Source organism: Clytia hemisphaerica, unplaced genomic scaffold (genome assembly GCF_902728285.1).
Source record: "Clytia hemisphaerica strain Z4C2 unplaced genomic scaffold, Clytia hemisphaerica genome assembly, whole genome shotgun sequence".
Taxonomy (NCBI): domain Eukaryota; kingdom Metazoa; phylum Cnidaria; class Hydrozoa; order Leptothecata; family Clytiidae; genus Clytia; species Clytia hemisphaerica.
Window position 1 is genome coordinate 213209 of NW_027104162.1, and position 11511 is coordinate 224719.

Below are 11511 nucleotides of genomic sequence, written 5' to 3' on the forward strand. Positions count from 1 at the left end.
GAGGGCTTTTTCGGGATTCAAATATTTCCTTATCCTCTGAAGAGCTGTAGTATTCCTACTTACAGTAGAATATATTTTGTCTACATGTTGGTTAAAATTCAGTTTTTCATCAAAAATAATTCCTAGTAGCAAAACTGAATTTTTTACTTTTATAGTATATAACATTCTTATATCTGATTGAAATATTAGAGTTATTGATATTTTTTCCTAACAGCATCATTTGGAATTTTCCTGGGTTTGCAACAAGATAGTTGGATTCGAACCAAGATATTAAAATAGTTAAATTGTTTTGCAATTTTTTCAAGACGACATTCTCAGTGGTCCCACAGCTATCGATAATGTTGTCATCAGCAAAATTGCAAATGTTGCATTGCTCTACAAATTTAATTATATCATTAATAAAAATATTGAATAGTAAAGGACCTAAGGTTGAACCCTGTGGTAATCCTGAAAGTATCTCGAGCTATTCGCTGAAAATGGATCCAATTTTAACCCTTTGCTTTTGTAACATAGCATGTTGTGTGCTGTGACCTCTCCGAAATCCACAGAGAAGTTTGCTAAATTTAGGTTCGATAAATGTGTTAAGCCAGTCATCTTCAGAGTGAGATTTCGGGTTTAAAACAATAGGCCTATTGTTTAGAACAATAGAAAAATAAGAATAATGCTCACCCTCAACCAAAGTACACTATTCTCATAAAAGAAAAAGCGTGTATATCTTTAAGAAAAACCAAAAAAATTGACCTAAAACCAGAGCACAAAAGAAGCCCCGCCATAAGATTGACCCCCTTATTTCCCAGCCATTTTCCCCGCCATTTTGTGTGTCTTCGCCCTGGGTTTCCTCAAGTAACTCAAATCACGCATTCTGATTGGTCTGAGAAAACGAAAGTGGTTTTCGGGCGTAAATCGTATGTTTTAATTGGACAAAATAAACTTGGTTTCAGATTATTTTGATGCGCTGCTACTGCAGGAAACATATTTGATAAAGTCGAAGGTACTCGAATGGAAGGTATTCAATATGATCAGAGGTAATCGAAATTATTGAACAAATTGAAAATGGTCGAAGAAATGCCATAATCTGGAGTTGAGTGAGTATTCAATCACCAATAAAGTTGATAGGTGGTCACTGACCACCTTCGATTATTAACGACCATTATTGATTACTTCGATCACAATCAAACGTTTGATTACTACCGTCTAGACGAAGTTTAAATTATTCTGCTTTATCTCTAAAGATATTTCACATCTATTTGTTAGCTATTTTTTATTTTTGTCTAAAATCCTAGGGGATAAGCATTTTTAAAGGTTAGGGGATGCCAAGAAGGGGGGTCAGACCCCTTTCCGTAGTATGTGTAATGTCTTCGCTTTTTGCTGATTTGAATGAATGATGGTGCTTACTCTACTTTTTGGGATGAGCTGGAGTTTTTACAAGATACTTCACTAATTGGTCATGTAAAGTGATAGAGATGACGCGTTCTTTAGAAAAAGTAATGAGATTCTTTTATTACATCTTAACGACCAACCAAATCAAATAAGAGCTTGTAAAAACTCCAGCTTGTCCCTACTTTTTCCCCCATCAGCATCAGAATTATTAAAGGCAAAAAGTAGTTGAGCTCCAGCTTCTGGACTAAGTAAACAACGAAAGAGGCAAGAAGAGAAGGCAAAGGTTATGTATTTTATTCAAAATTTATTTCAATCATTTTTAAATTTATTATAATAGCTATTATCATATGTCTCTATCTGCGTAGACTTTTTCATTTTTCCCAGGACTCATCAAATCCAGATGTGGAAGAGGTAAGCAAGCAAGTAAGTAAGCATTTTTAGCTGGCGAGTGTCTACAAATATAACATTACGTAATGTTTAAATTTTCTGTGAGGCACCAAATCATAGATTGGAAAATATATTTGAATTTCGAAAAAAAGTAGGCGGAAGGAAGTTTGCTTCTTTTTTTTTGTTCCTCCTTTCTTGTTTAATGTGGAGGTTGTAATTGTAATTGATAAAGTCGGACACAAGAACACAGAGAACACAAGATTTGGATTTGAAATTCTGTAATTGATAAAATCGGACACAAGAACACAGAGAACACAAGATTTGGATTTGAAATTCTGTAATTGATAAAATCGGACACAAGAACACAGAGAACACAAGATTTGGATTTGAAATTCTGTAATTGATAAAATCGGACACAAGAACACAGAGAACACAAGATTTGGATTTGAAATTCTGTAATTGATAAAATCGGACACAAGAACACAGAGAACACAAGATTTGGATTTGAAATTCTGTAATTGATAAAATCGGACACAAGAACACAGAGAACACAAGATTTGGATTTGAAATTCTGTAATTGATAAAATCGGACACAAGAACACAGAGAACACAAGATTTGGATTTGAAATTCTGTAATTGATAAAATCGGACACAAGAACACAGAGAACACAAGATTTGGATTTGAAATTCTGTAATTGATAAAATCGGACACAAGAACACAGAGAACACAAGATTTGGATTTGAAATTCTGTAATTGATAAAATCGGACACAAGAACACAAGATTCAGTACCATTTTATTTAAAATTTATTTTTGCCATCGCGGACACAAGAACACGGAGAACACAAGATTCGGATTTGAATTCTGAAATTTATCAACTTTGAATTAGAATACGGAATTAAATAGCCTGGATTTTTGAAAAATTGGATAGCCAATGAGATTCGAGCTTTACTTCTTCACCACTACTGCTAAATTTTGAGCCATAGATGAAAAAATTTGAACCGAGCCAACCTTGAAAAAAACTTGAAGAACAACTTCCCAAGAAAAAGATCTATGGGGGAGAAAGAACCCACCTAGATCCCCTCATGGCAGGGATAAAGTTTTTGTAAGAAGTGAGAAAATATATGAAGATTTAAACTTTTTACTGACCGAACTAATTGAACTCCTATTTCTTCAAAAAACTGCGAGTGTTCTATTAGGTTCATCAATGCTCGAAATAATGATTTCAAGTGGGTCGGACAAAATGTCAGATCAGGATTGCTTTAGCTTGAAAATTATGATTTTTGGGTCGGACAAGAAGCAAATTGGGACGGACAATGTCTGATGTCCGACCGTCATTTCAAGCCCTGTTCATTAATTTTTTTACTCACATTTTTATCGAATTATTTGGGTCTGGAGTATGCTACAGTTTGATGTGATTGTTCTGATAGACCTTTTGCTAGGCTGCTAGACTGAAGCTGTTTTTTGTGATTGACTTGGTGTTCTACTGATTTGTTAGTCTGCATTTTCTTACTACCGTCAGTTTTTTTTGTATATGATATTAGTAGTTTATGTTATAAATATAAATTATATGTTACAAGATTGCTATGGCTTTCTTGTCATTACTTTTTATGACCTGTTAACTGTGTGCTTTACACTTAACTTAAAATTTCACCATTGAATTTATATATTTTGATATTTTGTTTTGATTAAAGTTTAAGAAAAAAACTAAATTTACAAAAAAATCAACAATGGGGAAAAATAGGAAAGGAAATGCTAAAAATGCTGACCTTGGAAAAAATCTGATCAGGAAACAAAGAGGTCAAAATTCAAGAAAACGTGAAACCAAAGAGAGCTGGGTAAACATTTTCATTTATAATAATGGACTTCCTCTAGTTTTCTCTTTAACGTTTATGTTTAACAGGAAAGTCATATTGTTCTCCTACTGAAACTTTAACTACAAACCCTGATATTTTGACTTTTGAAATTAAGTAGCCAGGAAAATAGCACACAGGAGAGCTTATTGTTAAGACTATTGAAGGAATCTTTTTTCGATTTTTAACTAAATTCCTTTAATTTCTTTAATAGCTCCACACAAGCGAAGTACAAGATGGTTCTGATTGGAACAGATTGAATTTACAGTCAGTCACTGAACAAAATACATTGGAAGAATTTTTGGAAACAGCTGCACTTGCAGGCGTTGAATTCACTGCTGGTAAGTCTTTGCTATATAAACAGTTAACAGTTAATTTTGATTTTGATGATAAAGAAAGGATAAGCCAGACCATATTTTTAGAAAGGCAGGGCAGCATCCATTGGTGACCAAAAAGGGCACTTTTTCTTGTTTTTTTCTGCTAAAAAGGCTGTTTTTACCAAAATGTTAGTGTTTTCAGGAGGGACAGCGTCTGATGACCAGACGCTTAAAGAGCATGAAAAAATGGCCTGTAAGCTTTTGTTTTTATTGTTACTCCTTTCTTCTTTTTTCATATTTCTCATCTAACGTAACATACCTGTTGGCTTTCCCAAAAGATAAATATCAGTATTTTTTTTCATTTTCATAAAGATTGTAAAAGTGAGCTTCCTTTTCTTTTCATAGAGAGACTGAATGTCAAAATTGTGGGGACTGGTTTGATAACAGGTGTGCTTGGTGAATCTGAAAAAGCAAGAGTTGAAAATCTACAAAATGAAAATCGAAAATTTGTTACCATTCCTAGAAGGTTAGCAAGCAAAAGTATTTTTTTTCTTATTTGGATATATAGTGTACTGTAGAGGCCCTGTTACACAACGCAATAATAAGCTTTGATAATAAAACATGGAGAAAAAAAAAAGAATCCCATACTTTTGGATAAGACACACTAAACACCTCTATCCTTCTCTCTTTTCATAGGATTGTAGACTTTTTTACAAATAACACATTATTAATTTATAATATAACAATATTTTTGCCATTATGCTAGCTCATTATTACCTCGCCTAATAAGGTTTGCAATTAGTAAAATTTCAGAAGAGTTGACAGAGATTAAAGGATGTCTGATTTTTTTGTTACAGACCTGAATGGGATGAATCAACAACCTCAGAAGAGCTGACATTAAAAGAGAGGGATGCTTTTCTCAATTGGAGGAGAAGCATGGCTATGTATTTCTTATTGAGAATTTCTTTTATTGCATGAAGTAATCTCGTATGTTCAAACTCTTTAAGGTCACAAGTTTCTAATCTTATAACTGCAACCTTTTATACCAAATCATTCTTAGGTTACAAGAAAAAGAAGGTCTACTTTTGACTCCTTATGAGAAGAATCTAGATGTTTGGCGACAATTATGGCGTGTCATTGAAAGAAGGTATTTAAAAGCATTCTTTCAAATTCTTTAATGACTGATAGTTATTCCAGTTCCTCTATTGTCTAACACCCATACCAAGGCTTACTTCTGTGAATATCTTGAGGTTTTTGTTCTGAAAGTGTAATATCAGAACTATCTTGCTAGAAGATTTATTTTGATCGATCTTTGTAATCTCTCCTGTAGTGATGTGATTTGTCAGATTGTAGATGCCAGAAATCCATTGCTGTTCAAGTGTGATGATCTAGTAAGACTTTGTTTCCATGTTCTGTTGTTTCCTATTATCTACATATGCCTAGCATAATGAAATCTTAAAGCAAATCAATACATAAATGAAGATAGATCTTGCAAAAGCAATGCAAAATAGGCTATTCTAGAAAGAATTTGCACCATCTTTGTTGAGGAGGTTTTTTTTCTTGATTTTTTTTTGATTTTTATTTCAATTTTGTTCAGGACCCCTTGGATTTTCTTTCTCAATTTTTATACTACTCTGGATTTTGACCTCATTTTACTGCCCATCCTGGATTTTTACACTCAAAAATCAAACACCCTTGGACTTTTTTTCTCCAGACCATCCTGGAGTAGGCCAATATTGCTTTTTTAACATCAAAGCATTCTTAATTAATGCTCTGTATTATGTAATAGAGAAATGTAGAAAGAAAACATTCTATTGTCAAATAGAACAATCAACTGGGCATAATTTTCTTTGGATAATTCGTTTGAGGGACGGACATGCTCAAAATGTTTTTCTTACTGATTGCGACCTCACTTCTTTATACTGTTAATTTGGCTTTAAAATTATTGAAATATCAATTAAATCAAATCAGTAGAAGAATTAGACTTAGAATTAGAAGTTATTTGTGTGTAATTTTTCTTTGCTTTTTAGGCAACTTATGTAAAAGAAGTTGACAAAGAAAAGGGTTTCGTTGTGATCATTAACAAGGCTGATTACCTAACTGAAGAGCAGAAGACTATTTGGGCAGAATACTTTGCAAAAGAAAATATTGAAGTCATCTTTTGGTCAGCTCTCGAGGAATCAGAAGACAAAGTATGTTGGAAAATATTTTCATTTTGATGGTAAAATTATTAAAATCATGACCGTCAGCGGTTTCTCTCATTCTCAATGAATGAAATGAATGAATGAAAATATGTAATGATTGAAAACAATTCTCATTTATTCATTTTGTTTTTAAGATACCAGAAGAAGAACTAGAAATTGAAAACAAACTGAGAGAAGAATTGATTATTGATGATCACGTAGAAGAGGAAGAGATTGAAATTGAAAGTGATGATAACAAAGAATTTGTAAGGATATTTTTACCTTCATTTTTCTACCTTAAGACAATATTATTCGAATGGTGCATTTATTTGTCGACAAGTGAAAAAATACATTACTGTCAGTTTCACCCAAAGGGTTTTCAAATGTAAAATGATTAACTTCCACTTAGAAGAAAAGATTACATCATGTCATATGGGCATTTGCACTATAAAGGATAAGATTTAACTTTATTTGGGTGTACTATTTTAGTACCTCAAAATAATTTTGATGTGGGTCAGCGTGTGCAAAAAGCAGGCTGCGCATTTAATATTTGTTCATTATTTGCTTAGAAAGTTTTGTAAATACTTACTGTACCTGTGGCAATTTTGTTTGATATGATTAGGTGATACATTATTTCGATTTAAATTTTCATGAAATGTAGATTTCCGTTAATATAGGTTTTGTGTGTTGTGAAAGAAAGGTAGTGTTCGGTTATTCTTTATGTATATTTTCAGGAGGAACCAAAGGTAGTTGATATTTCGGATGAAAGAAGTACCACTCTTGATGAAAATGCAAATAAACCTAAAGTACTTTCACGCTCTGAGCTGTTGCAACATTTCAAACAGTTCAATAAAATACAAGAAAATAAATTCATCACAATTGGATTGGTAAGTACATAGATTGGCCATCCTTAATAATACAGATCAGCACTTTTTCTAAACTGGCAATCTATAGAAGATACATAAAAGTGAACATTTGATACTCGGTATTTGAGACATCATAACGAAACATCAGTCAATATGCTTCTAATTGCGATTTTTTTGCTCAGTTTTAAGTTACTTGTTGCATTTAATAAATGGATAAATCTTTTATGTATTCGTTTTTTGACTATTTTTCAAAATGTAGGTAGGATATCCAAATGTTGGAAAAAGTTCTACTATCAATGCACTGATGAAAGAAAAGAAGACATCAGTATCAGCGACACCAGGAAAAACCAAACATTTCCAAGTAGGTTTAACATCGTTTGCTAAAAATATATTGCATAAGTTATATAAGTCTATCTAAAGCATTAATATTATTACTATGCTATATTGAAACGCATCCACATGCACCAACTGTATTTCATCTTTCATTGTAGACTCTATTCATTGATGATGAACTGTGTTTATGTGATTGTCCTGGTCTTGTTTTCCCAACATTCATTTCTACCAAGGCTGATATGGTTTTGAACGGAATTCTTCCAATTGATCAATTGAGAGATCATGTTGCTCCTACAACTGTGGTATCTTTTTTATGAACTTTTTGTCTTTATTTGAATTGAGGTCAATTTAACTGTTGCAGAACTTTGTTCCTTGAATGTTTCTCAGGGAAGAAATTTTCGCGGAGCAAAATTTTTGCAGAATTTAATTTCACCGTTTTTTGACAAATTAAATTATGCGAAACAAGAATATTCTCATTTAAAAGATCACATTGTTGTTACTGTTTCGTCGGATGAGACTGTCTTACCAATGCTGTCAATGTTTTTACATGTACTAATTTTCAATCTCATGACATGTTATAGCTTTGCCAAATGATACCTCGAAAAATTATTGAAAATACTTACGGTATAAATATTCAAAAACCAAGAGAAAATGAGGATCAAAATAGGCCACCAACATCAGAAGAAATGTTATCAGCATATGCGAGTAAGTATTTCTTTCAAATCAGGATGAAGAAAGAGATTAAGGATCCAGAAACTGGAAAACCTTATTGGCATTTTGTAAACTGTGAGCCATTATGAAACTTTTTCAAATTCTTTTTCTTTGTAGAAATGAGGGGATACATGACATCAAGTGGTCAGCCAGACTGTCCAAGAGCATGTAGATACATATTGAAAGACTTCATTAAGGTAACATTTTTCATCCCTTCTCTCATCAAGATATATAAAATATATTTTGGATAAAAGTTTTACAGATTTGCCGTGTATCTTCTGCTAACAAAGGAGATTTTAAAAATTTGGCACAGAAAATTTGTTCTTCCTTGTTTAAAGGTTTTGTTTTTAAATAAGAGTGATATTCAATGATGATACTCATCAATTTTAATTACCAAGCTTTTTCACATCAGGGGGGGGGGCTAAGCCCAAAATTGTCGATTTTGGTAGGATATGGTGTACTAAGTGAGCACATTTTTCAATTTTTCACTTAAAATTTTAGGTTTTTAAAAATTCCGGAAGCAAAAAAATTCAAAACATTTTTTTCAAAAGTAAAAAAAAATCACAAATTTTTTTCTTTAATCAAGGCCTGAAAGATATTTTAACAAACTTGGAAAATGATTGAGATATTTAACTCTTGAACGGTCGTTAATAAGACGTACCCAGTAAAATGATATCAAAAATGAGGAATTCAGTGAAAAAATTGCCAAATTTGGCATTTTTGGGGGTGGTATACACCAATTTTGAGGGTAAAATCAGTTAGTACACTATGGAATAACTGCAAGGGTGGCGGTGTCTGTAGAAAATGTCCAAAATTGCAGTTACTCCACATAGTGTCAAGGAGTAACTGCAAGACCCCCCCCCTGTTCACATTGGATTGACACAGATGTGGAGCAAGATTGGTCAGAAATAGAAAAAGAAAAACATTTTTTTGCTTATATCAGCAAAATATAACAATAGGAAGTCACTGTCATGATATGAAATATGTGTCTGATATGAAACAGGAACAGTTATGTAAAAATAAAACTTTTAAATAGTAAATAATAAATCTAGTCTTTAAATTCAATATTGTCGATCCTAAAGTCTATTCACGTTAAGTGTGCACTCTTTTTTCATTTACCTATAACTTTTGAAGGAATTCTTCAATCTTTATAAATTTGGTATCATTGGAAAGATATTAGTGAGTGGAACAATTTGAAATAAAAAAATCTTTAAAAAAATTATAAAAATGAAGATGAAAATGAAGAAGAAAAAAATGAAGATCTTGTAGAAAAGTGCTATAACTTTAATTTTCACTGGAGAGATTCTTTGATCCTAGGAAATCATTAAAATATTAATTAAATATAAAGTTATGATATAAAGTTAATAATTTATTGACCCCAAAAAACAGCAAAAAACTGCAGAAAACAGCGTTTTTAGACGTCAATCAGCTTATAACTTTGTTTGATATCTTTTGACTGAATGATTATTTTTGAGAATTTTTTTCACAGTGATGACGGTCGATGATTAAGGATTCACTTCAGTGATTTTTTTCTTCTTCATTTTCATCTTCATTTTTATAATTTTTTTAAAGTTTTTTTTATTTCAAATTGTTCCACTCACTAATATCTTTCCAATGATACCAAATTTATAAAGATTGAAGAATTCCTTCAAAAGTTATAGGTAAATGAAAAAAGAGTGCACACTTATCGTGAATAGACTCTAGTAATATTTTGTTAAATACTTTCTTCTTCTTCAGGGAAAGCTTTTATATTGCCATCCTCCACCAGAAATGTCACCAGAAGATTTCCAATCAGCCCGTATCACTTCAAAAGTCATGGAGCGTATAATAACACGAGAATCAAAACTGGCATCCAGCTTACAAAATGTAACATTCATACAAAATTGTAGTTTTTAATCACATATACCTGATGAAGGAGGTTAATTTTTGCAGGAACTTATTTTCGTGATTTTGGGTGTCTACCGAGAAAATTAGTCCTGTGAAATGCAATTTTTACTAAAGATCCTCAGAAACCCCTAGGAATATGAAAGAATTTCGGCAAAAAGTTTCATAAAATATCTTACTAATAATCTACTGAAATAGCTCGTGTAATTTATGATTCCTTTACTGTTCTATTATGACGTTTTGATGTCTTTTAATTGTAGCAAGTGGGAAGAGAAACCAGTGAAATGGATGAAGAATTTTTTGAAGAGGTATGTAAAAAATTGATTTCGAACTGTGATAAAGATCTGTAATGCTGAATTTCATAATAAATAACAAAACGAATAAAGCTTAGAATGAGATATTTCTCGACTATGATAGTTCCTACATTTCTTTTTTGACTTTTTTTTTTAAATACACAAAATAATGAGTTTAAATCTAATTTTTATCTATTTTTCTCACCGTGTCATTCTTACAGAAAAAGCCTGGTTTTCATTTTAAAATGCCAACAGGAACGTCTGGACCTGTCCTCGTCAATGCAAATGGAGAACGCATAGAGAAACCATGGAAAAAACATTATAACCGTGGGAAAAAAGAAAAACTTAGGCGTATCTATGACAAGAAATCTACATGATGATGAATATGTATTTTGTGTACCCAAAAGTCTGTTGAGAGAAGCAGAAATAATTGTCTTCCTAAGACAAAAGTGCGCTTTTCAGAAATCTGGTTGAGAGCACAGATATCTAAGCCCGAAGGGCTAGATAGGCAACTTTAAGCTTTCTCCAGCAAAAAAAAGTGAAGCAAAAATTTGACTTTTTAAATTTCGTGCCGATGGATAGGATCTAGCATTTTAATTGTTTTCGGAGCGCGAGATAAAAAAACGTAGGCGGCAAACGCTATTTCACATCCCTCAAACCGGTGAAATTGCATATTTTAGTCACGTGACTCTGGTAGGAAATCCTTCCAAAGATGAGCTTCACTTTTTGATAAAAGCCGCAAATCTAGCCCTTCGGGCTTTACAGATATCTGTGGTTGAGAGGCTTTGGATAATAATTGATACTGAAGGATTGAGGAAGGAGATTTGAAGTACCAGAGGTTTTCTCTTTAAATATGAGAGAGTTGTTGCTGGTTTGGTGCACTCGAGTACCAGTCGTGTCTGGTAATAGATGGGGAATACAAGCCTTTCAGATTGATGGTTGCACCCTCATCAATTTTCTATACTCTGACAATGGAGTCACTGCTGACAGGAGAGAGAAATATAATATGCAAAATCGTAATTACTTTTTGTGGATCTTTACCGACGAAATTGCCAAATCTATTGTAAATATTCATTTAGCTGGTGAGCTGGTGCTATTATTTTCAAATATTTTTATAAACCACTTTTTGTTGGTGTTAGAATTGATTTTGTAGGTTAGATTTAGATTTATAGATTAAATCAAAACATTATAATGCTATACATAAAACTTAGACAAAACAGAAAATGGTAAAATTTCAGTTTTTCGTAGTCTTTTATTCTTTGTCAATTTATGACATCAGAACTGGCTGAAAACAGAGCACTATTA

At 32.3% G+C, this 11511-nt stretch overlaps 1 protein-coding gene across 2 annotated transcripts; it reads left to right on the forward strand.

Moving 5' to 3' along the window:
* Positions 1-3460: 3460 nt before the first annotated feature.
* On the forward strand, positions 3461-10666 carry LOC136814129 (large subunit GTPase 1 homolog). 2 transcript variants are annotated; one of them, XM_067070640.1, is made up of 16 exons: positions 3461-3604; positions 3834-3960; positions 4342-4462; positions 4794-4880; positions 4997-5083; positions 5267-5327; positions 5967-6128; positions 6275-6385; positions 6854-7006; positions 7245-7346; positions 7477-7620; positions 7900-8023; positions 8147-8226; positions 9767-9895; positions 10174-10221; positions 10428-10666. In XM_067070640.1, the coding sequence occupies exons 1-16, from the start codon at positions 3497-3499 to the stop codon at positions 10581-10583; spliced, it is 1800 nt and encodes a 599-aa protein (XP_066926741.1). In that variant the 5' UTR covers positions 3461-3496; the 3' UTR covers positions 10584-10666. The 2 variants fall into 2 exon arrangements, with proteins under 2 accessions (XP_066926741.1, XP_066926742.1); XM_067070641.1 differs by having other exon boundaries at positions 10462-10597.
* Positions 10667-11511: the final 845 nt, after the last annotated feature.